The 25,878-nt window shown below is 51.3% G+C and overlaps 1 protein-coding gene across 7 annotated transcripts in view; it reads right to left on the minus strand.

Moving 5' to 3' along the window:
* Positions 1 to 3,959: 3,959 nt before the first annotated feature.
* Positions 3,960 to 25,878, minus strand: part of PBX3 (PBX homeobox 3) — a 103,317-nt gene continuing 81,398 nt past the window's right edge. For 4 of the 7 annotated variants that reach the window (XM_088065754.1, XM_088065756.1, XM_088065753.1 and 1 more), the window contains 7 exons: positions 22,998 to 23,239; positions 18,856 to 19,046; positions 16,944 to 17,079; positions 10,456 to 10,621; positions 9,143 to 9,255; positions 8,217 to 8,306; positions 7,123 to 7,990 (listed from right to left, as the gene is read on the minus strand). In XM_088065754.1, the coding sequence (XP_087921880.1) occupies positions 7,796 to 7,990; positions 8,217 to 8,306; positions 9,143 to 9,255; positions 10,456 to 10,621; positions 16,944 to 17,079; positions 18,856 to 19,046; positions 22,998 to 23,239 (1,133 nt within the window). In that variant the 3' untranslated portion in view covers positions 7,123 to 7,795. Of the gene's footprint in view, positions 5,520 to 7,122; positions 7,991 to 8,216; positions 8,307 to 9,142; positions 9,256 to 10,455; positions 10,622 to 16,943; positions 17,080 to 18,855; positions 19,047 to 22,997; positions 23,240 to 25,878 lie in introns of those variants that run through there. The other 3 variants (XM_005529150.2, XM_014258060.2, XM_088065757.1) reach the window with 3 other exon arrangements.

Below are 25,878 nucleotides of genomic sequence, written 5' to 3' on the forward strand. Positions count from 1 at the left end.
CATCAAAAAATGCAACCTTTTATTATACAAATTGCAGGCGTTAATAGGTGATCTCACACCATGGGCAGTGGCCCCATCTGCTCTCCCAAAGCCTCCCCCGCAGCCAGGGGCGGCCGTGTGCCACAGTCCCCTGCTCCGAGGTGCCATTCCCAGGGAGCCGAGCGTGCCGGGGCACTGCGAGGAGGAGGAGGAGGAGGAAGAGCAGGAAGAGCAAGAGGAGGAGGAGGAGGAGGAAGAGGAGGAGGAGGAGGAAGAGGAGGGTTCCTTCCCCTCCGGGGTCCCTGGCCCGGAGATGTGCTCATGGGGGACAGCCCTGGGTCCCCACGCACCCCAGGAACAGGGGCTCACCCGGAGGCTCCAGAGCACACCTCAGCCCCCGCGTTACCACCGCGGAGAGGAATGAAAGTAATTGGGTTTAATTAGCCCGTGTAAACACGATCCTTAAATTTGTTGCCACATGAGGGTTTTGGCAGTCTCCAATAAATTAATCCTTTTTATTATATCAATGACAGGAAGATGATCAAATAGGCTTTGATATAGATTTTGGGATTTAGCACCTAGTAGCGCTCTGACATGCTTGAACTTCTTCCTCCTGCTGCTGCTGCTGGAGGCAAGAATGAGGCTACAAACAGCGTCTGCTTCCGAGCTGCTCCCAGGCGGAGCGGGGGACTCGGAGACACAGGGATGGGGACGCCAGGGAAACTTTGAAGAAAAGTTTGTCTTCAGGATTTGTTGGGTAAGTTGGGTTTCCAGAGGGTAGGGCCACGTGAGGAGAGGTGTGGGAGTGCGGGGACACGCTGATGAGGCTCAGCAATTAGCGGCCCGTGTCAGCGCATCCACAGCCCCGGCTCCCCTCCCTGCCGGGCGCTCGCAGCCTCCGCCCAGAGCCGATCGCTCCTCGCTCCGCGCTGAGCCCGGCGCAGCCGGGCAGTGATCCCGCAGGGCAGGGACCATCCCCGGGGACCGGGACACAGCCAGGCTGCGGCTCGGCTGCCAGCAAAGATCGTAATGCCAGCTCCATCCTTCCGCTGGCCCAGCTGCAGGGAGGAGCCGGCGGCTTTGTCGTTCAGGGGACACAAATTCGGTGACAGACAGGTGGCCCGGGGTGCCCACAGAAGGTGAGAGGCCCCATGGCCCACCTGGGGAGGTTCAGCTACTGTGCCATCCCTGGTGTTCCCCATCCTCCCTGGGCATGATGGCCCAGGAACTGATGCACACAAAACCTTCTCCAGCCCCTGCAACCAAGGAAAGGATCACTGGATGGGAATTCTAATAATATATTATATTACCATGTCATATTAGACTAATAAAATCCTAATATGATACAGGAATGGGGAGCATATCATAACTCCTCTGTGGCTAATACAATGCAGGCAATAAATCACTCCAGGGCTTATCCTTAACAATTGTATCAGAGCTTTCTGTGTCACACTGATAACTCAGTCCTTCTGATCTAATGGTTCACTTTTCTTCACAGTCCATATGGCAGTGACATTAAAGCTAATGAAATAAAATAAAATTTGCCAATCTTTGAAGAATTCCATTCTTTAAAAAAGATGTATTTTATTAACACAAACTGGAAACATCTTCAGTTACTCACAGTTACTTTTATCACATTGGAAATACATGGCACAGATACTGGCAGTGGCCCTGCACACGGGCTCGCGTGCGGTCAGGACATTGCTGCAGGATCACAGGGCGCCTTCAGCCTCACACACGCGGTGCCAAGTCAGCACTGACCCAGCCCCAGGGGGCACGGATCCTGCCATGCCCCAGGGTGTCCCCAGCTCTCCCCTCCCTGGGCTCAGGATCCCTCACTGCATCCAAGCCTGGGCACACAGGAAGCCGGGAACACGGGGACCTTGTCACCCGCTCTGCTGCCAGCAGATGGAGGTTTGCTGTTCTCTGGGGGGGCTGTGGGGCTGCTCCCATGGCTCGGCAGGTCACAAACAGAAGCACCACGTCTCCCCAGCTGCAGGGCTGCTCATAGCTCCCCGTGCAGGACACCCGGAGCAGTGGCCGTGCCGAGGTTCCCCACAGGTCAGACGGAGCTGGGGCCGGTCCCAGAAGTGGCTGTCGAGCAGTGCCCAGGGGAGCACTGTGGGTCTCTCCTCCAGGCACCCTCGTGCCTCTCCCAGTGATGGATGCCTCAGGTAGGTGCCGGGCACAGGAGATGGTGATTCCTGGGACCTGCCGCAAATCCTCCTTTTGGTCCTGCTGTGCTCCACACAGGCTCTCAGGGCTGGCACCTCCCATGGCTCCGGCTGCAGGGTTCTCTTGTGCCAAAAGCTCAAACGTGAGTGCAGGGAATCGGGATGGTGCCGCTGAGCTGGCAGGGTGGGAGGGCTGAGGATCTCCTCCCCTGGTGTGAGCCGCTGCTCTTCCGAGGCTCCGACACCCTTCAGGGTGTAACTACTGGGTGAAACACAGTATACCATCAGCAGCTTGATCCTAGTACTGGTGCTGGCAGTAAACCTCCCTGATGCGTGATCAGGCCTCAAGGATAAGATGTTTATTATTTGCCATGGAACCACGCGGCTGCTCTCCAACGTAAGGAAAACCAAATTGCACTTGTAATTCAAAGGGACCCAAAGCCTTAATGCTGTAAAGCAGCAGCTAATGATGCCCAGCGGGCGTGGGGCACGCAAGGGCGGCCCAAAGGTTGTTGATGGCCTTCCTATGAACCTCCTCAGTGTGTGACAGGTCCTTGCCTGTGGCCAGCAGAGATGTGATCAAGATGAGGGACGTCTGAGTGTTCATTACGCTGCCTACTACGCCTCCGCTGACACACTTTACATTTAAAATATAAAATACCGTTTCCACTGAGCTGTAGCATGAGCACTGAGCCTGTGGACTTGGGGAGCTCCATTAGCAAATGCAAATTGTTGGGTGCTTTGTCCTCAGCATGCAGAAGTCTTCGGCAGTCCACGGTCCCCACCTGCCCCAGCTCCCATAACAAAGGTTTTGCAATGCATGTCTAGCTATTTACCTGTTAATTTAAATGCACCACCTGTAGAAGGAGAAGCACCGTTCAATTCCAGACCTAATCGAGGTGAGTCTGCTCTGTGAAGGAGAGCAGCAGCAGTCACTGGTGCGAGAGAGCATGGGGTGCAGTGTCCTCACGGCCCAGGGGGGAGAGTGGGAGAACAAAGGTATTTTACAAAATAACCTGATACAAGAATTGTAGAGAAAAGCTGAACCACAAGCTCATTGAATCATGCAAATAATTGTTCAGCCCCCAAAACAGCATCTGAAGGCTTGAACAGCCAAAGGGAAGGGAAGGTGATGGCCCAGCAGCTCCTCAGAGGCACCGAGCCGCGGCTCCAGCCCACCAGGGGCTGGTGCTGGTGAGCACTCGGCCTCCTCCTGCCTAGCTGCACTAACCCAAGTAGTGAGTAGTTATATTTATCAAAGACCATTTGCTGCAAGTGATTAACGTTAATTTGATTTCCTGTGAGTCAATTTCCTTGAGATATGGTAAATAGGCTATTACCTGTTATTGACCTTTACTTTATTAAAAAGACTTAAAATTAGCATTTATATATATACGTCCTTCCAAAAAAGTTTTTTTAATAAAGAAAAATATTTTTATAATCACATTAGACTTGCTAGCTGAGGCTATAGCTCCAAAGTTAATGTTAAATAAAAATGGTAATTAAGAGTGAATATGATGATGGCTTTTAAACTCATCTAAAGGCCTGACCCCTTCCTTTACCTCTGCTTGATTTGTGGCTCCCAAGCAGAGCAGGGTGGCAGCGGAGGCAGGCGCTGGCAGGTGGAAGCCTTTGCCCAGGATGTGCCTCTCCCAGGATTTCCAGTTCTCTCCTGGCAAGAGGGCACAAGGACCTGCTGGTGTTTAAAGAGATGCTCAGCTCCTGCTCCATGCCAGCTCGCTCTTCTGGAGACCAACGCATCTCCTCAGGCAGACTTGAACTGAGCAGGAAGAAATTACGTCAACGTTTGATCATGAAAGCAAAAAGTTTATTCATGTTTGAAACTACATATAACTACCACGAGGAAGACTTTTCAATCCAGGGTGTAATCCAGTTAGAAAGTAACACGAAACGGTTTAATACATTAGAATCACTGCCACAAATTATTTTCATGACTCAATCAGTTTCAGAATCGCATACAATACAAAAGAGAGAGAGAAAGGGCCCCTGCAATCCAGGGGGATGTACAGTACTGAATACTGAAGTCTGTATGCATTACAATTAGTTGTTGGTTTTTGCGTGTATTAGTAACAAGATGAAGAACATTCAAAATGCTTCTCAGTATTTACAACAGTTGCACTGTTTTGTGTCCAACCTAACACCCCATGTTTCCACTTCCGCTTCTTTAGTAGTTGCCAAGGCAACCCTGATTTGTAGGAGATTACAATGTACATTACATTTCGTGGGGAAACAAAGAGTTAATTACAAGATGCAAAAAGATAAGAAAGAGACAAACTACAGCGTGAGTATCGTTCAGAGGTAGTAAGTGAGCACTCTAAGCTACAGAACATGTTGAAAGTCTATTGGTTTGTATGAGTTCGCATGAGGTAATAAAGCTGTGTTTGATTGGTGAGATGTATAAATACTCTTTTGCTACACTATGTACAACACTCCATATCACGGTGCTTTTTCCTTTCCTTTTCCTTTGTTTGTGGTTTGCTGCCAAGCAGAGGCACCAGCCCTTGGCAGGTGTGGGTAGCACCCAGCTCGTACTGTAAAACCCTGGGTGGTGGCGTGCACAGAGACCAGCAGCAAGAGTCGTCGTCTCCCAAGAACAACCTGTGTTCATGTCGGATACGGAGAGGAGACTTGGGCTCCAGGGGGGCTTTAGCAAGAAAAGATGCTCCTGGTTTCCAATCTAATTTATAAGACAATAGATCTCAACAAAAATGTGACGAATAAGGATTCTTAAACACAACCATTGTTAACCGAAGTAACTGAACAGCTCTTTTTATTCCAGCTCTGTGAGAGATATGAAAAGATGAAACACAATCAAAGTCTGTGATTCCTGTAGACTTTCCATGGAAATATGCACACAATTAAATTTGGGTGAGGTGGTTCTTTGTGTCTGCTCTTGCTACTGAGGTTAAGCTTGTCCTGTACTTTTACCCTTAAGGCCAAGTAATTGGCAACTGTTAGACCAACATCATAAAACTGCTGATAATAAATTATGATAAAATAGTTACAGGGCTATAAACAATGCTAAATCTTGGCCTAATTGGATAAAGTGCTTTTTAACATTGTGTGTTTTAAGTATAAATACAAATGATTATGATACCTTTAAAAAACAGATTTACCAAGTTTTCTAGTAAGACAAGGTTTTACAGTAAAGCTGTAGGTGGTTGGCTACAAAAAACTCTTTTCTTTTTCTCCTGCAACTCTGAATGCACTAATCAAGGCATCTCAGCTCAGGGAAAAAGTGTTGCTAGGAGATTAGTTAGAGGTATCCGAGTGCACACTTCCCGGCCCTTCTGTAGGGGAAGTCACAGAAGATGGAGTGGTTGCGTCCTGCCAGCCTCCATTAGCCTGCAAAGGCAAAAACATGTCAATTGATACCACTGCTATTTTAATTACACCAGGGGCTGAGGGGCTCTGGGCAGGGGGATGTCCCGCACCCCTCTGGCTGCAGGGGCTGCGCCAGAGCGAGGCACGGGATGTGCCCGAGCAGGGAAAGCAAGAGCCCTTCAGCCAGATGTTGGCTGCAGTCAGGGCTGTGGGATTTCTGCAGAGATCATCCCTGCTCTAATGAGGAATATCCCTTCACCGGCACTTCAGCTTTTTCCCCTGAGAAGACAAGCCTGGGGCAATCCGTGTTTAACCCCCGCGTCTCCCCTCACTTCCCCAAGTTGGGAATGGCCTCTTCCCACCGGCAGGGCCCTCGGCAGAGCTGCCCCGCCTGGTTCCCTGCACAAGCCCCCCCCGGTCCCTGGTGAAAGGCAGAGAGGATCGGTTTTGCAATTATCCGCAGCGGCAGCCCCGCTCCGGCCCGCTCCGTGCGGCCCTCCCGCCTCAGACCTGCCTCAGCACGAGCAGCGCAGCAACAAATTTGCCTTATGTCTTGGCCAATCGAGGCAATTGCTGGAATCAATGTCTGATCGGATTTCGGCTGTGGCAGACAGCTTGTCGCTACATATTTTTATGTCAGTCAAGAAGAGGGAGGCGCGGGGCTCGTGAGTTGGGGGACGCTGAGTGGAAGTGACGGGGAGGCCTCAGCGCAGCGCCCGCGAGAGCCGCCCGGGCCGCGCCGCGCTGCCCCCGGGGCTGGCAGGGAAAGGTTAGCGGGGAAATGTGCTCGTGGGGCTCGGCCACCCAAGGCCTCCCGGGCCGAGAGACACTGGGGAGACGCGTAGGGGCAGCGGCGGTGTGGCGGGGGACCCCCGGCCGCCGCCCCTCGCAGCCCACAGCCAGCCCGGCCCCGCGCTCATCGATCACGGCAAGGGAGCGCTGAGCGGCTGCACCAGGGGAGAGCAGCCTCGGTAATTATCTCCTCTGCAGATGAAACAGCAAACAGCGCAGCTTCATCCTGACAAACCCAGGGGTTCGGGTTTTCCCTTCAGTGAAATTAGCGGCAGCACCGACCCGCAGCACCCCAGGGCCGAGTCCCCGCCGATACCCGCGCACTGCTCAGCACAGACCCTGCTCCGATGCGGAAACACCGCGAGCTTTTATTTCGGAACCATACGAGAATCTGCTTAGAGAAAGAAAAACTCTTGTGCAGATATGAGTCTAAAGATATTCCATCTGAAGTAAACATCATTCCTCTTTTATCCAAATTTATAAACAACAAATGTACAATATTTTTACTCAGCTTGGCAGCTGGAAGAGAGGTTGTCAGCAAGCATTCTTTTTTTCAAATAAATTAATCCTTACTCTGGTGGTTTGAGATTATGCACTGTATTATACAACAGCGCCTTATCAGGCCTCATCAGTGAAGATGGAATTCATGTCTGTAAAATGCTGCAGGCAATCACAGTTTCATATTTTATCATGTTGATAAGGATATCGCAAATTCTCTGAAGCATTTCAAAACACTTAAATGAAAAAGGAGAAATGCAACTAAAAGGCTTTTTATATGGTTTGTTGTGGGTTATTATGAGTTATTTATAAATCCAAAAAGAAAGATTTGACATTTCAAATGTAAAAGATTTGAGTATTTAATGGTACTTTTTTCCCCTTACAATTGAACATCTTCAATCACATTTTAAATCATTAATATTTACTCTCATGGCAAGTGGCAACTCAAAACGGGGGGAAAACCTCCCATTCCCTATGGCTGCAGCAGCTCACCCTGGGTCTCCCCATTCCCCTTCTCCGTGGGTTTCTGGGGCTGCGCAGCACCTGTACCCCAATCCACATCGGTTGGGAAGCACCGGGATAAACCCTGTGAGAGGGGTCACTAGACTGGGAATTCTCTACAGTAATTTTAGAGTCCACGAGTATGAAGGAAAACAAAGAAAAATCACCTCTCAAGCAAATATGAAACATTAAAAAAAAAACAACCCATAAAGCACTAATTGCTGCAGCTGTAAGTGGGAGAAACAAGCTGGGGATGAGGGATGAGCGGCTGTGCCTGCAGCCCCGCCGCTGCCGCAGGGATGTTCCATCCCCGCTCCCAGCCGAAGGAAGAACGCATCTCCACGTTGATTTATCCCGGCGCGTCGCGCGCAGCCACGGGCACGGCCTGCCCAGCCCGGGCACTGTCACATCCCATCGCTCACGGCCAGCGGGAGGACATTTAGCACCTATCACCATCAAGCCCATAATCCCTGCATTTACTGGCATCCGTTAGCCAGACTGACTGTTCACTGCCGTTTGGAGTAACAAGGCCAAAGGTGTCTCTTACACACAGGAAAAAGGGCACCCTTGAAATGGCCAAAGTTGCGTCGAAGTCTGTCAGGGCTGGCGCTTGGCACAGGCAGCACAGCCCAGCAGAGCTCCCTGCCCGGCTGTTGAGCCGCAGGAGCCTCTTGCAGGCTGTTACCTTTTAACTCATAAGGCTGAAACAAATAAAAATTCAAACCATTTATAGTCACAGATCTGGAATTTCTCTCTTCTTACACTAACAAGCATTACAACTGCACCAAGGGCTGTTGTGTGGTTCATCCCCAAAGATGTGATACTACACAACACTTTTGCAAGAGCAATTAATACAGGTATTAATGACTGCATTTACCTGTCACTGCGCTTATGGCTCTCCAAACCACTGTTCCCCTGGGTACTCACATTTAAATTATGTGGACTGTACAGTGAATTTCCTCCCAAGCCATCATTGTATCCTCCCGTCTGATTGATAACATGACGCAGGGTATCCACCTTAAAGTGAGGGGAGACAGGATTCATCATTCCAAATCTATTAAAACATCATCACTTACAATAGGCAACATTTTGAATTATGTGAGCCAAAAGGGTTTAGCATCTTCTATGAAAGGCAAATTTATCAATCAAGACTGACTGGCAGAATTTCAACCAATCCATGCCTGTTAGAGCCCATACATCTCTGCTGCTCTCACCACCAAACACAACTTCCTCCCAGCACCGCAGCCCGCGGCTCCTTCACAAGTGCAGCAAAGTGCTGGGAATATTCACCCGCCTGTGTGTGCTGGCATGTGTGGAGGAGATGATGGTGTGTACACAGCACATAAACCACGGAGCCAGCCCTTCTGAGAGGGCTGGAACAGTGACTGGCAATGAGATGTATTGTAATAGCTCAGTCAGATGCTCTCTGACATTTAAGTAAATAAATAAATAGATGAATAAATTAATAAATAAAAGTTTGTCCATTAAATAAAAGAGAGATAGGAGAGTTGTTTTTTTTAAAGGGCAGGGGGAGGAAGGAAGAAAGGAAAAAAAGAAAGAAAATTTCACTGGATTTACAGTGTCCATGGAAGTCAGATGCACCCAGTCCCATTCCATGAGCTCAAGCCAGAGCCGAATGCATTCACAAAGCTTAAAATTTCAATCAGAAAAAAATCATTCTTTCCTTTATATTTGTGAAATTCAATGCCGGGGTAAGAATAGGCCACATCCAGAAATATGCAGCCTCCACTCTGCAGCGAGGCCCAGACCAGTTAATAGAGCCAGAGTAAGGTGGAATTTTTAGCCCAAACCCTACCCTGCCAGAAAGGCCCTGCTGGGGGCATTTCTCCTACCTGTGACTGCACATTGGCTCCGACTTGGGACCCCTGGTAAGAATCCCCATTCAGACTCTGCATGTTCATGAACATGTCCCCAGAATTTGGGAGGTTAAAAGAACCAGAAGAACCTGGAAAGGAAAGAGTTAGGTAGCTGAATAACAGAGAGCTGCAAAAACATAACCCCGAGACCTGAGGGCAGGGGAAGGAGAAGCAGCAGGAGAGGAGAGGACAGGCAGGGCTCAGTGGAGGGGAAGTTGCTGCCCTGGCGCAGGGTGAGCATGGCCACCGGCCCCCCACAGCGGCCACCACATCCCGGCTCTCACCCCCACACCAGAGCTGTGCTGGGCAAGCCTGGAGGCTCCCTGCAACCCAGAGCACCTCCTCCCTCTGGAAGAGCAGCCTGTACAACAGCATTTCCATATCAGAGCTGTCCCCCTGTGGATCACTCCATCATGAATTGCCATCACCAAACACTCATTTTGAGCCTGTGCTTCGTGTCTCCTTCCAAAGGAAATTGTTGGCAGTTCCCAACTGTGTGGTTTATTACTGTCAAAGAAGGAACCTGTTTCTTACTCTCTTTTAGTTAAAGTCTTTTCCCCATAGTTCTCTATCCTCTTTAAAAGTTGTCCACAACTAAGTCACGGCAAAACTTGACTGGAAATAGTGTTTGTGCTTGTGGCAACCTTTGCCCCTGGAGCCCAAAAGAGCAACGCCCCCCTCACACACTCCCTGACTCAGACAGGACAACTCCTGACAGTGCTCAGACTTGCAAAATGTCACCAGCACACCAGTAAGACCTGTAGCAGAACATGTCACAGAGTAACTCCAAATTAAAGTTCCATCCTTAGATTTCTATTTATAACATCTACTCCATTTCATGCCATCCAGAGTTTAAACTGTAATTAGAGCATGCTAAAATATTCCTCTATTTTGTTGTTATCTTGACAATAAATTTAACAGTTCTACACAACCAAACTTGGATCTCTGCTCCATTTTACATTCTTTTCAGTGAATGAGAAAAAGCCTAAAGTAACTACAGAAACAAAGAAGGTGCCAGAAGCCAGAGCCAGGCAGTCGTTACCACTGCAGGGATTACATGGGCCTCACTCTGCTCTTGTGTATGGCTGTGGCAGCTTGGCTGAGACCACCCACAGCACTGCTCAGCCCTCGTGGTCCACCCTGGTCCTTGGGCTCAGGACTGCTCCCTGTGCCATGGCTGCTAAGGAGCTGCCTGCTCCTCATCCCGACCGAGCTCGCTAGGGCGCCGTCGGGGCCCTCTGTGGCACACGGCCCTCCAGGATGCTCGAAGGCAGCAGCCAGGTACGTACCAGAATTTGGTGTGGTGGGGGAATTGGTCTGGTTGTTCTGGACAGCCGCTGCCACGGCGTGCGCTGCAGTCACGGCCGTCTTTGCCGCATAGAGATTGGCTTCCTCCTGGAACTTCCCGATGTTCTTCTTGTACCTGATTCTCTTATTGCCAAACCAGTTGGACACCTGCAGTGGAGAGAGGTGGGAAACGTGAAGGACACAAAGTGCTTGGCTGGGCAAAGCAGGATTGCTTTGAGATGTGATTTTGAGATGGCAGAAACACAACCCACATCAGGTACCTGAGCACTAGCCCGGGGTCAGTTAAACATCACTATGGAGCTGAGCAAAACCTGGCTCTGCTGCTCTCTTGGCAAACTGGGACACAACAAGTGACTGATGGCTGCATGCATCCTGGAGCTTGCTGCACCACAGCACTCTCCCCTACCACCATGGGCCATTTGTCAGCAAAACTGGTGCAAGACCCAGAATGCTGCTCAGGGGGGACCAAGGTCCGGTTGACTGAGGGCAAGCGGGCAGTGAGAGCAATTGTTCTTTATTTTTGGGTTGGAACAACCTTGGCAGCCCACTCACAGAATCGTGTTTGGTTGGCTGAAAATGAAAGGAATCATATAAATCAATAACGGCTGAAAAGTCACTTTGTCATGTCCCTTTGAAGATGCTGTACTGAAGCCAAGGTGGCTCCCAGGGCACCAGCTATTAACCCGCACAGGGGTCACGCCTGGAGCCGCTCAGGGAAGTTTGTACAATCTTGCTTAGGGGCTTTGTTTAACTTCAGCTGCTGTAACAGAGCTCCTAAATAACAAACCCAGTTTGGAACATGGACAATGGCCAACACAGCAGAGACAATAGAAGAACTGCTCCAGTGGTAAAGGGGAAGGGACCAGTGACAGCCCAGTGGCTATCACACAGCCACAGGGTGTGGCAGGGGCTGGGGTCCTGTCACAGCACCCAGTTCAGGATCCTGCTGAGGCAGGAGTCAAATCCTGCTGTATTTGATGCATCACAGCTTTTGTTTAACCACAATTAATGGAAAACCTCTGGCCTTTACCAGTAATATGGAAGGCACCTTATATATCCTGCTCCCCTGATAATACTCCACCGTATCCTATATATTGCACTTAATATCACCTTGTCAGTCAGAGAAGCAATAAGGCATTAATGAAACCTAGCAAATAATTATTGTGTACAATCAGATTATGCTTTATTAACAGTATCATAATTGAGGAATCTCTGCACATCAACTGTATTGTCCATGGATGTGCATGAGACCCCTCTGTTTATGCACACCCCTGGACCAATCAAACAACAGCCATCACTAATAAAGGTTTATTTAATTCTCACAGTAAAATTTTAATATCACCAGCAGCCTGGGGAAGCCTCAACGAGTGGATTTGCTTGACATCAGATCGTTTCCATTCTGCTAGTCCCAATACTTCTTAATCTTTAATATCAAGGCAATTAAAATTAATGGCCACTCATCCAGAGCCACTGTGGGCAGTGTTTCCTTGACATCAATTGTTTGATGGGATTACCTAGAGGTTAAACTAACAAGCAAGGTTTAATTGGAAGCAATGAGAGGAGCAGTGCTCGTACGTTATGTTTAACCCGCACAGCACATCTAAAGGAACATCCAGAAATGTTCAACTCTTCCTCTCTGAGGCGCGCGCCCTGCGCGGTGTCGGGGCTGCCGGAGGAGCCGCAGCAGCCCGGGGGGGGCACGGTCACTACCCCCATCCCTCTGCCCCAGGAACCTGTGTGCTCCCATGGCACACCAGTGCAGGGCAGAGCGTGCCCGGCCCGGGGACAGCCAGGGACACAGGGGGCTGTGGCCGCAGCTGGACAATGCCAGGACAGAGCCAGGGCACTGCTCCAGCAGACTGTGCCAGGCAGGATTTAGGATCCCTGCCCGCCTGGAGCACACCTCACCTGGCCTGTGCTGCTGGCACTGCCGTGGCTCCAGGGAAGACCAGGCTGCAGGTGCTGGGCTCCTCCGTCAGCACCAGGACCCGGCTCCTCACTCAGACCCGAGCTCACCCTCAACATGGAAGTTGTCTCCGTCGTGAGCTGCCTCACAACACATTTTTCATTAAAACAAACTATCTCTTCCCATAAAAAAAACAATGAACATCTTTCTCCTCCTGATCATTGAAGGCCAATTAATTAATTTGGCTTAATTGTATATTACATTTCAAACAATACTGTTGCGCTTATTTATCATGTTAATTGCAATGTTAAATAAAAAGACAATAAATTATTACTGAAATCATCAAGATGCCTAATGTGGGATTTGGGATGGGGCAAGCCTGCCTTGTGTCTCCAGAGTGGGTGATTTCCTGGGATAAATCAGTGCTCATTCAGCAAAGATGCAGCTGATGCAAGAGCATCACTGCTGGAATTAAGGAGCTACAGATTCATGGATTGTGGAAATCTTTCCACTGTGTTTCCATGTTTGTAGCACACAGTCTGTGGTCCACACCTAAAAGATGGTACAAACCAGAAAATACTAAAAATCAATGTTGCACAATCACAGTCTATGACCTAAACCCAAGAACTTTACCTCCAGAACTATTTCATCATGCTGCAGCTTTTTTCCTTGCTTCCCACAGGAAGTCCAGGGGTAAAAGCCCCTCCATCCACAGTTTTCCCTGTCCAACTGCTCACAGAAGCACTCAAAAGCAGAAGGGGTGAGAGGGGTGCTGGAAACCAGCTCCTGCATCCTTTCTTTAAAACAATGTTAAATATATTCCTTTGTCAACCACATCCTTCTTTTGTTTGAAGCAGTGAAAAATGTTATTGCTGTACTCCACTGCCCTGCTCTCAGCACTGGCTGTGCCCTCTCTCCAGCCCATGTGATGGACTGATGGTTGTTTGTGACACCCTGAAAGAGGCTCATCTGCAAAAGTATAAAACATCAGCCTCGCAGCCATGGTAGGGGAGAACAGACAATACAGTTTATCTCCCTCCAACGTGTGCTGATGGGGTAGCTCTAAATTACAGCCGACAATGTTCTCTGCTAAGGACATTTTTTTCCCCTAGAATTACCTTTTCCACACTCTTAAAAATGAAATTGTGTGAGGTGCTCATCTTAATAAATAGTTTGTCTTTATGCTTTTCTTGAAAAACCTTCTCTACATATTATTTTAAACACTGATATCAAAACTGAAACCATCGATCTCCCACCTGCAATGAAACGATTCTGGGAGACAATTTTCTTTGCAGCTCAGTAAAGTGCCATGGCAGCAGGATTTCCAGTCAGCAGCTTAATCTGGGGGGAGGATGACCCAAAACACTCACTAATTAAGTGTTTGAGGGAGAAAACATTCTGCCATGAATCTGCCCCCAGCATGTACAAGGTTCTGACAGTACAAGAGAGAAACACTTGGGATCATTGTTAGGAGAGGCTACAGAGGAGCCTGGCTCAGCCAGGGAAAGGACAAAGCCTCTTCATCTGGAGTCAACAGCTCCAGAGTTTGGAAAGCCATCCCTTAATGTTATTTATTCCTTTTTCCAGCTCTTTGGCCCTCCAGGGTATTTGCAGCACAGGAGGTAAATGGGGCATGGTGACAGGCATGGCAAGGTCCAAGGGACACTTGGTCAAGGCTGAAAATACACACACTTAGAGATCTTCCATGAAGCCCTGAGCGAGGTGCAGCTCAGTCACTTCCTCGGATGCCACTGCTCGTCCCCTGTGATGCTGCTGCTGCCAGGGTTTCAATGACTCCTCCATTCATTCCAAGTTCTGGGTTGCATCCTCGGAGTTCTGCTGCCAGCCACCAGTGCAGTGTGTGTGGGGCTGCTCTGTAGTGCCTGCTCAGAGCTCTTCTGCTACACAGCCTCAAAAATACATACCCTTTTCAGTACAAAGAAAGACACCTCCAACCCAGCTTGACCTACAAAATACCAACTAACCTGCAGTACTGCCATGCAGCCTTTGGAAGTGCCTTTGGAAATCAAAGATTAGAATATCTATGGTATTCATGCTCTCTAGCTGTGACAGCAGATCCATCAGGAGCTCAAGCAAGCAGCTGATCACAGGCACTCACTCTCTCTCATACGTGCTCCTCTCCCATTACATGATACATGGCCCCATTTCCAGGCTTTACCATTTCAACCCCAGTTTTTCCAGGTCATTTATAACATCTTCCAAGAGCGAATCCCAGCCGTGGCCAAGGGCCCAGTCCTGCATCCCTGCTGCCAGGCTGGGTGGGCAACACTGCCCTTGTACCAGGCTGGCAATGTCACCCAGCAAGGCTGAGGTTGCTGGACACAGTGCTGTGGAGGACACAATGCAGCTACTCCTGTCGCTCACTCAGACTTCCTAATGGATTCAAGAAACAACTAATTCATGTCTGTATCAAATATTAAAAAGACAAACCTATATTCCTGTCACAGGCTCTCTGCCACTGCTGGGTTGTTGGACCATCTGCTTGCCTTTTATTTCATTTTACAGCATATACATTAAATCTTATCAAACAGCCAATTAAGAAAGAAATCAGATCTATTAGCACTAGAAGCAATCAGTTATGGCTTCTCAAATGTTCCATCTCATTTCCTACAGTCACTTCAGCCTTATCTTGATCTGTCTTTTTATCTGTCCACACTAAGGGATTACTGAGCCCCTCCCTGCCAGGCATGACTCACCACTGGGTGCAGAGGGAACAGCTCTTCAGCAGGTCTGGTGGGCTTTTTCCCATGTCATCTCCCCCAATTACATTAACCAAAACTGAAGAACTTTTGGGTTCTTTAAGTTGATGTTGATGGCATTGCCTCTCCTAACTATACAGCAGGCTGTTGAAGATTTCTGGACATGACTTACTGAAGGAATTGCCACAAACCATCTCATGCCATGGACTGAAACCATCAGCAAGACTGAGGCTGCAGACCACAGTGCCCTGGCACTTGTGTGCTCTCAGGCTGTTTGGCTAGTTCCAGGCATCCACAGCAGCCGCAGGGACGCCCGAGGGCAGGGAGAGCAGCCCAGTGGGCCCCCATGGCCTGCACCCAGGGGGGCTGCAGTCCTTGTGTGATGCTAAGAGTGAGGAAGGAGCAAGGGGAGAGGGAATGAGCTGCGTGCTGAGTTTCCCTCAAAAACTTCCTGCCCATCAGCACAGCTATTTGTAAATAGACTGGGAGAAACTGCCTCCCTCCCCACCCCGTAGCTTCCCCTGGCACCGAGCACAGGCACTTCCCACCCCAGTGGGACTGGGGTATGTGCTGCGTGTCAAGGAACAGGCAAGGAGACAGCAAAGCACACACACGTGTCCTGGGGCAGGTCTGCCAGGGCTGATGCTGTGAGTGCAGCCAAAGTCAAGCCATTCCAGATCTGGAGGAGCTGGACAGCCTTTCATTTGAAAGTCTTCAATAAAGTGCCTGGATTTTTATGCATTCAATGGAAGTCTATAAAGTAAATCTCAACTCAGGTCTTAATTATAAAGCTAAAGGTTGCATTGCTAATAATGCCAATACTGCAGCCTGCAATCATTAATAGTTAACACATGCGCCGCAGGCACCATTCCTCTCAAGGACCTGAAATATTGATAAGGGAGCTGAGGGAGCAGGGAGGAGCCAGCACACCAGCCCTTGCCACAGCAGCGGGGTGGCTGGAGAACTTGGAAACTGCAGGGCACTTCCTGCCACACAAGTTCAAGTTCAAACCAAGCTGTACAAGCCAGATTTGTGTGGGAATAATTGGGGTTTCTATCAAACACACAGGCCACATGGAATGCTAAGTGGTGTTTTGCTTTTCGAGCTGCTGGTAAAGGAAAACTCAATGGTGTCATCAGCCTGAGCATCGCTGTGAGGCACCAATCTGAGCTGTGCAGGTACTTTGGCCCACACAGAAAGCAGCTGCAGCCAACGACAGCACAGTCCTGACTGGGGAGGTGCTGGGTTTCTTGCATTAACTTCACAGTAACAGCTGTTGTGTGTGGCAAAAAGAGCAAATCCGCCTAATGCAGTTTTGCCACAGAGAAACCACTTGTGTTGCTTCAGCATAGCTAGAGGCTGAATTTCTGATTGGCTTAGAAAAACAACTTTGAGCAATCAAACAAATTTGGATCTATATAAAGATAGATCCTATATTTGTCAATAAACTGTCCTTTCCCAGAAATCCTGCTCAGTTGCAACGAATTCAAAGCAGGGCAAGGTTCAGCCAGGAGCCTCACTGCTGAGGTGAAGTGGGGTGCAGACCTGGCCACTTTTTATTTTTATCTTCTCTGTGCACAGCACCTTTGTACCCCAGCACAGCCCCAGCCACATGGGAAGGCAGCCTTTCCTGCAGAGCTCAGCCACATTCCATCACCCTGCAAACCTCCTCATGGTCAACACACAAATATGGAGGGGTGACAGAGGTGCTTCGGGCAGGCCTGGCTCTTATCACTCACCTCCACTGGAGCCACCTCCCAGAGCCTGGAGGGAAATGGCAGCATTGCAAGGGGAAGCAGGAGATTGACACACTGCTGGTGCAGGGGTCCTCCTGGCTGCTTACCTGTGATACCGTGATGCTGCATTTCTTTGCCAGCTCTTCTTTGGCTTCTTCACTGGGGTAGGGGTTACTGAGGTGGGAGTAAAAATACTCATTCAAGATTTCCGTGGCTTGTTTACTGAAGTTACGCCTTTTCCGTCTGAAATGAGAAAAGGAAAACACCACTGTTCCTCCAGATGCTAGCAGGTCCCTGGCAGGGTTGGATGGGGAGCAGCAGCCTACATTTCACAGCCTTTGCTGCAGAATAACACAACAGTGCTGTCCTGGCACCCTGATCCCTTTGAGCTCCCCAGCACCATGGGAGGGAGCAGCAGGCAGCGACACCATGTCATGCACCCAGCCCCACAGGCCTCTGGCTTCACATCCCCTCATCCCTGCAGGGTTCATCCCACGGGAGCACAGGCCACATTCACGTGCTGTGGCAGAGAAGGTGAGGCAGGTGCTGAGTCAACAGCCTACCTGCAGCTCCTCCACAGCCCAGTACACAGCCCGGCCCAAAGCTCCTGGCCACGGAGCCCCACTGTGCCAGCAGCAGCCTGACAGACTCCCTTCCCTCCTTCCCTTCAGCACAGGTGAGCTGGGCCCCTGCACAGCTCCCCAGGGTGAGGACGGTACAGCAGAATGGGGCAGCCATGCTGATGTGTCCTCACACGGCCCTCCCTGAGCTAATTGGCTTCCAACAGCAAGTGGATTTCAGGGCTTTGTGTGCAAGACCCATCTGTGCCCCTCCTGCCGTGGGCTGCACAGGGCTGTGGGCCGCGAGGGACAGGCCCCAAGGAGTGTCACCTGGCAGAGGCCTTGCGGAGAGCAGCCGCACGCTCCGGCCCACTGCAGCCACCAGCCCTCGCCGCGTGGCAGCTGCAGGTCACAGTGGCAGCGCCTGCACAGCCACCGTGCCACCCCTCTGTGCCCACGGCTGCTCTCCTTTTGTGGAACATGCTCTGGAAGGCTCCAGTTAAACATTTCCTTGGAGCTCCTTCCCCCAGGGCTGTTGCAATCACCGCTGTGCCCCAGGCCAGCCGGCAGCCGACTGCAATCCCCAGCGCGCTCTCGCCGAGTATCACGGTGCTGCTAACTGCGCCGTATCCTGGAGCAGGCAGCTCCCTCCCTAGAGCTATGTTTATCTCATTACTATGCTTCCGCTCATTTTGCCTTATTTACCTTCCTCCTTTTTAAAGAAATCACTTTAAAATGTACATCTGCAGGCTCTACCTTTGCGTTCCTGGAGCTCTCCATAGACACCTCCTCCAACTGCCTGCAATTACCCTGATTTCCCACACCTGCCAGTGACCTCCTTGTTAATAACATTATTTTGGTCTTGTTTAGCTCCTCACAGCTTTCAGGTGTGAAGTGCGAGCTGCTGGAGGAGGGAGGCTCTGTGTGGCGCCTGCTGCTCCTCCCTGTTCTGCCCGGCTCCGTTCCTACTCTGCCAGGGCCTGCCAGCTGCCAGGGCCCTGCGCTGCTGACGGGACCCCTGCGAAGGGGATGGGGCTGGGGATCACTATCCCACCTCATCAGCTCTCAAAACAATTCTGACTGTGCCTAAACCCCCCTCCTAATCCCTGTCTGCCTGCCTCCTGGCAGCTTGTGAAGCAAGCAGCCCACTGAGGTGGCTGTGGGTCCTGGGAACAGGCACCGAGCTCCAACAGTGGTGCAGGTGTCCAAGGAGGGGAAAAAAAAGCCCAGTCTTTGCACTGAAATTTGTAGAAAATACCTTGCTGCTTCTGAAAGCCCACTGTGCAGGAAGTCCCTTCCACAGCAGCTGTGGATGAAGGCTTTTGTTGGGACAGAGCAGCCTCTCCCACCCATCCCTGCTGACATGGGACACCACTCCAGTATGGCCAGGCTCTCCTGGGCTGCCCAGAAATTACTGCTTCCCCTGCAAAAGAGACAGAGGCACTTGCCTCTGCCTTACCTGGCATCAAGGAACCTTGATCTTAAAATCATTACTGCTTCACAAGTGCTTTGTTTGAGCTGCATCTGGATGGAGCTGAATTTTCGATGAATGATGCCCACCATCCTCTCAATCTCCTTGGGAGAAATGGGACGTGTCCGGCTCTGTTCTCTGAGGAGGTTCATTACATGAGTGGTAAATTCATTACATGCCTGTGGAGGAAGAAGAGGCTCAGACATGGGTTTGTGCTGTCCCACAAGGACACAAGCTCTGACCTGGCTGTTGGGGGAAGGCAGCACTGGGGGCTGGGGATCCTGACATGGCCCTGTCCCCCAACAGGATCCACCCTGTCCAGGAGACCTGCAGCTGTCCTGGGGCAGCCAGGGTAGCCAAGTGACCATGGCACTGCTCCCACCATGCTCATCATCCCTTTCCCTCATCCCCATGTCCCCAGCCAGACCCCTGCGGGCAGGGGCAGTAGGATCAGCCCCTGTGCCAGCTGCGAGCAGGGGCAGAGTGTGAGGTGCCACACCTCACAGCCACGTAGGCAAGACCCCGAGCCCTGTGCCCAGGTACCCCCCTGCAGCTCCGTGTGTCCCTGCCCAGACGGGTTCCAGTGACACTGCCCCAGCCTGGCACTGAGGGAAGGGAGCCCTCGATTATCACTCCCACACTGTGACATGTTGATATAAACTTCAGACGGGGCCATCACCAGGAACCCTCTGGTCTGAGCCTCCACACATCCTGCTGTCCTGGCTGCCCTTTGCAGGCTGGAACCTGCCAAAAACTCTGCTAGCTCCCCTCTTCCCTCTAAAGCCAGGTTGCAAAATATGTATGTAATATATCTGACAACCACATTTTCAAGGATTCTCTGACATTTCAATAGATGATGTGAGGGAAGGAGTTAAAAGTGAAAAGTTTATGCATCTAAAAACTCATAATTTCCTATAACATTTGCTGAACGTCTCACAACTTATTAAGTGAAGCCATCTATGAATGCAAATGCTGATTAGCAATTTGGCAATAGCCCAACATTCGCAGAATTCACATAGCTTTTCTTTAAACCAGTAGTTCATACATGATTAATTAGAACATCTCATTTATGTAGTGTGCACTTTAGCTCATTACTCTAAGTAAAATTCGTTAAGTATTTACATTTAGATAATTAAAATCTGGGTACACCCTTAAGAAAGATGCATACACTTCAGGCAAAGTGATTTTTTTTCTTTACACTACTGAAAGTAAATTACAGGCTAATTTACATCCTTGCAGCACCCGTTGGAGGCAGTGCTCGGTGAGCCCTGGTGCAGAGCCCTTCCTGCCACCGCCGAGGGCGCAGAGCCCGCTGCTCACCCCAGCACCTGCCACCCCGGGTTTGCCAAGACTCTCCAAGCTCCAGGGGAAGGAGCTTGACATGTCTCACCCTCACTTCCCACCAGCACATTCTTCCTTCCATCAAGGGACAACCCAGCATGCAGAAGCTCAGGTCCAACTCTCTGACCGATGGCAGGAGCACCAGTTTGGCTCACCCAGGAAATGTTGTGCAGGAGGGAAAGGGACACAGGCACCAAAATGCATCAGCTCTCCCTTGAGATCAGGCAGCAGTTCTGATTGCTCCAAAATACAGCTGAACCCAAGAATTTGGCACTGGATGGATGTTCCAGGCACAGTTTTCCACAAGCCCCCTTCTTTTCACATCCTGGGAATTCAGTTTTAAAGTACAATAAAATTGGCAACTGTTGCATTAGAAATATTTTCAGGTATGTCTTTTCTAGAAGAGATTTAGTATCAAAAACTGGACTTCAAAAAGCAAAAATTAGTTTCTTGCTTTTAAGAAGCAAAAACCTTTCCCTGACTTTACTTAACTTGCCTGGTGAGACTTGGTTTGGCTGCAGCTGCTTGGAGAACCTAGGTTTAATTCATCTCCACCAGCACCTCCCTGCTGCAGAGCTGCCTCACACAACACAGTGGGAGGAAGTTCAGAAGACTCTGATGCTTTGTCTTGTTTCACTTGTTTATTTATAGCGTCCAAGCTACTTGATCCCTTTTCCAGGACTATTTTTCAGGTCTCTGCTTGGTGCCCGAGATATTATTAATAATGTCAGGTTATAAGTGATGGCCTTGTTAACCTGCTCAGAAACCTTGTAGGAGCAGGGATGCTCCTGCTGCCTCAGTGCTTCATCACAACTGCATGGGAAAAAGAGAGGAAATGGCCCAAAACAGTGTTGAGGGGCAAGGTGGCAGCCAGTGCTCTGTAAGGCTGGTGGCGGCTTCTGAGCTGCCACACTTCACCCCAATTCGGGGTGAATTCAGGAGACATCTGTGAACTTGGGAAGTGGGTTCCCAGCTGCTCCAGGAGGACCCTTACAGTACTTTTGCCTACAGCAAAAAATGTATTTCAGTGTAATTACAGCAGATAGCTTTCAATATGTCATCTCTGTTATAGGAGCTGTAAATTATGGAAGGCGCAGCCTGTGCGTGGCCATTTCTCCTGGCGCCCGACGAGGGAGCGCTGGGTGATGGCGTGACACACTTTCCATTTCTCTTTCCCTTTTTTTTTTTTTCCTGAGTGCATTCCCCTGACTGGCAACAAATATCAGGATCAAACTCTGCCTGGAAAGCATCTCCAGCAAGGCGCTCTGGTTCCTGCTGCCATGGGACGGCAGGAGTGCCAGCGCCGGGCAGGGATAGCAGGAGCGGCTCTGCGGGGCGGGCAGGTGCCCAGCACGGGCTCCCCACTGCAGGAGGGCTCCTCCTCCCAGGACCTGTGGCGCCAGAGGCTGAGATGCCAAGCCCTGGCTGCCTCTCGGGCACTGCAGTGAGACAAACCAGCAGGAGACAGTTTGCTGCCAGGCTGGGGAAATCATCATATGTCTGTTGAGCAGACGTGGCTGGGTGTCAGGATCCGTGGGGAAGCATGCATGTCTCATCCTCAGCTCTACCTCTCTCTTCTGCTCCGGCAGCATTTGAGCATCCTCCAAAATTTCCTGTGGTGTGGACGGATGGCTGTGACATTTCAGCTGAAACCTTTGTAAATGGAGCTACAGGGCAAAAAATGCTCCTGCTTCCCCCACGTCATTAAACTTATTAGAGTCCAAGGATGTTTGCCAGGAACCAGCTGCAAGCATGGAGCTGCCGCCTCTCTGGCCCAGCTCTGCCTGCAGCCTGTGTCACTGTGCTGCATGAGACACACTGCTGCTGCTGCTGCTGCTGCTGCTGCTGCTGCTGCTGCTGCTGCTGCTGCTGCTGCTGCTGCTGCGTGGGCTCGTTAATCCCACAGCCACCCCACCCCTGCTATGGCTGCGCCCAGCAGGGCAAGGACAGCTCAGGGCTCCACACAGGACTGCTGGGGCCTTGGGAAGTCAGGGGAGAACAGCGGATTTGCACAAAGACCCTGACAGGTGTTTGCTGAGTTATTTGTTCTCCACTTGAACAACACAGTGAAAGAAACAGCACAGACAAGGCAGTGCTGCTGGCACCTGAGACACACGGTACTGCTGGCACCATGTGGCAAACATTCTCAGTACCACTGGCGTGGCAGAGGTGTTGGATCATCAGGTCCCAGTGGTGAACACAAACCTACAGGTCTCTGCAGCATGCTCTTCACTCCCAACAAAGACACTGTGCTGGCATCTGCTTGTCCCAGGATTTCCCTAGTTCCTGCCTGGGCCAGGTGCTCTGCTGGGGCCTCACTGCCCACTCTCTTCCAACCTGCTCCAGCTGACCTGCCATGGCCAAGTCTTGTGCCAGTCTCCTGCCACCTGCTCCAGGAGCCCGAGATGGCCAATGGAGTCCTTGTCTGCCTGTGCTCCCCAACTTGCCAGATCCAATTGTGTGAGACCTCATTAGGGCAGAGGGTGGCACTGAGTGACAGACATCTCCTCTCTGCCTCTGTGGGCTGGGCAAAGGGGAGAAACACGGGTTTGGGTGTTGCTCTTGTGCAGTTACAGACAACAGAAAACTCTCAGGCATGCAAGATGTGTCCTGGCTCCAGCCAGCAGCTCCTTGGAGCCTGACAGACTCCCATCGTGGCTCTCTATGGGCAGAGGAGTGGGGAGGAGAAGGGGAGGAAGGGTTGTGGTCCAGAGTGGGCAGTGCTGGGAACTGGCAAGCAGAGGAGAGCAGCGTCAGGTACACGAACAACTGAGAGGCTGATGTCTGACCTGTTCATATTTCTCCAGCTCTGTGTGATAGATTTGTCTGATCTGGGTCAATTTGGCTCTGTAATCTGAGTGTTCAATAGAGTTATCTGAAGACCCTCCAGAGGCTGCTGCGGCTGCAGCTGCTGCCGCCGATCCCCCACCTTTCTCCGGACCTGAGACTCCTTCTGCCAGAAGCATATTGTCTAGTCTCATTAGCTGAGGATCCGGAGGGTCTTCCTCCTGGGCTCCTCGGATGCTCAAACCTTGGGCAAAAAAGAGAGAACAAGAGAAACAGTCAGTACTTCTGCATCTGCCCAGCCACTGCCCACTCACTGCCCCTCACTGCCCACTCACTGCCCCTCACTGCCCCTCATTGCCCCCCTCACTGCCCCTCACTGCCCCTCATTGCCCCCCTCACTGACCCCCTCACTGCCCCTCACTGCCCCTCACTGCCCCTCATTGCCCCCCTCACTGACCCCCTCACTGCCCCTCACTGCCCCTCACTGCCCACTCACTGCCCCTCACTGCCCACTCACTGCCCCTCACTGCCCCTCACTGCCCCTCACTGCCCCTCACTGCCCACTCACTGCCCCTCACTGCCCCTCACTGCCCCTCACTGCCCACTCACTGCCCCTCACTGCCCACTCACTGCCCCTCACTGCCCCTCACTGCCCACTCACTGCCCACTCACTACCCCTCACTGCCCACTCACTGCCCCTCACTGCCCCTCATTGCCCCTCACTGCCCACTCACTGCCCCTCACTGCCCACTCACTGCCCCCTCTCTGCCCCTCACTGCCCTCACTGCCCCACTCACTGCCCCACTCACTGCCCCACTCACTGCCCCTCACTGCCCCTCACTGCCCCTCACTGCCCCTCATTGCCCCTCACTGCCCCTCACTGCCCCTCACTGCCCCTCACTGCCCCTCACTGCCCACTCACTGCCCCTCACTGCCCACTCACTGCCCCCTCACTGCCCACTCACTGACCCCCTCACTGCCCCTCACTGCCCCTCATTGCCCCTCACTTCACGCCTGCCAAGAGCCCTCTGTGATGCCCACCTGCCCAGGGCCACAGGCACGGCCCTGTCCCAGCCCTGTCCCAGCCCTGTCCCAGTTCTACCCCAGCCCTGTCCCAGCCCTGTCCCAGTTCTACCCCAGCCCTGTCCCAGCCCTGTCCCAGTTCTACCCCAGCCCTGTCCCAGCCCTGTCCCAGCCCTGTCCCAGCCCTGTCCCAGTTCTACCCCAGCCCTGTCCCAGCCCTGTCCCAGCCCTGTCCCAGTTCTACCCCAGCCCTGTCCCAGCCCTGTCTCAGCACCCCCTCCACAGCCGGCCCCCGAAGCCGCAGCCCGGCCAGCACCACATGGGAATGGCAGTGCCGTGGGACCCCGTCTGCTCCCATACACAGCAGGAACAGTACCAGAGTAGGCTGTGCCAGGTGTGCCAGCAACACACAGCTGCCAGGCATGGACCTGGGCACCAGCCATGTGCTCCATGCACTCTGGGGGCAGCACAGGATCCCACACTGATTGTCCCAAGGAGGACATGCAGTGGGAGATGACCCACCACTGGCCAACCTTCCAACTCAAGAAAGCACGAGGCCTTAATTTTGCTCTAAAATGCACATTTAAATCTGTCACCTTCATTTAAAATTATAATTCCATATAATTTCATGGGAATAATAAAAATGTCTCATCATCTCTTTAAATTATTTCCGTTGCCTGTTCAGAGGTCCACAGACACAAGCTGATGATGCCAGACATTGTCCCCGTGTGTCCCTGAGCTGGCACATGCGTGTTGGGGACAGCCCTGGCATGGTTCAGGCCACCCATACTGTAGCCAGGGAAGGTGATGCCGCACCTGGCAGTCCCTGCAGCAGCAGGGGTGGTGGTGCCTGGCCAAGGCAGGGTTGCACCCATCCCTCATTCCCTCATCTTCCAGGCCCTGCTGCCTTGGCACAGCTCCTGGTCCGCAGTGCCATAACACAGGGGTGATTTCCTTGGTGAGTTGTTCCCCTGTTTGTCACACTCTTCCTCTGCTCTGCTGTCAGCATGATCAATAACAACCTGGTTTTAATCCACTCAAGCTCTCCTTCCCTTCTCATCAATGATTTCTACTGTTGTTTTTCCTTTTAGCTTCCGGACTCTTTCTCAGTCCATGTTTACTATGCTCTATTCCTGCTGTTTTTCCTCAGCTGCATTTCTGCTTTCACTATGAAACTCATCTCCCTCCCACTATCCCATCACAGTCCCACTCTGCTCCCAAATGCAGATGCCTAGCCAAAACCTGCAGCAAAAGAATTTGGTACAGTTGTAGTCATTTCTGCATCACATACTTCCATCAGCAGGCCAAAGTGAGAGGGCTTCGTCCAAAGTGACACGATCCACCTAGACTCAGATGGATATTCCACATGCCCAGCCCTTCTCTATAAATCTGACACAGCAAGTGAGCAGCCCCCAAGGTTGCAGAGCAGGAGCTGGCGCTGCACTGAGACTGCAGGAGCCAGTGAGGGGCATGAAGCACAACAGGAAGGAGCTCAGCCCATGAGGACAATGACAAAGCCACTCGGGTGCTTCGCACGCAACCCAGCGTGTCTCAGAGGCTGGTGCCACAGGGGTGGCACATTGTGTTCATCTTTATCCTACACAATGCTCCCATGTCCAGAGCACCCCATCCAGAGCACAGGAGCCTGTGGACACTCACAGGCAAAGGGATGACAGAGAGTGTGTGGGGACACGACATTTATCCTGCCCCTGAGTGAGATGCATCATTCATTTGAATGGCAAAGCCACAAGTTGATTAACTAATTCTAACAAGAATTAAGCTGTGTGTTAATTCAGAGCTTTCCTTATGAACTATACGAAGCAGATCAGCACAACTAATAGTGTCTGGTGTCCCTGGGGG

Source organism: Pseudopodoces humilis, chromosome 22 (genome assembly GCF_049639895.1).
Source record: "Pseudopodoces humilis isolate 2021_Gansu_Grassland_sample_001 chromosome 22, ASM4963989v1, whole genome shotgun sequence".
NCBI lineage: Eukaryota > Metazoa > Chordata > Aves > Passeriformes > Paridae > Pseudopodoces > Pseudopodoces humilis.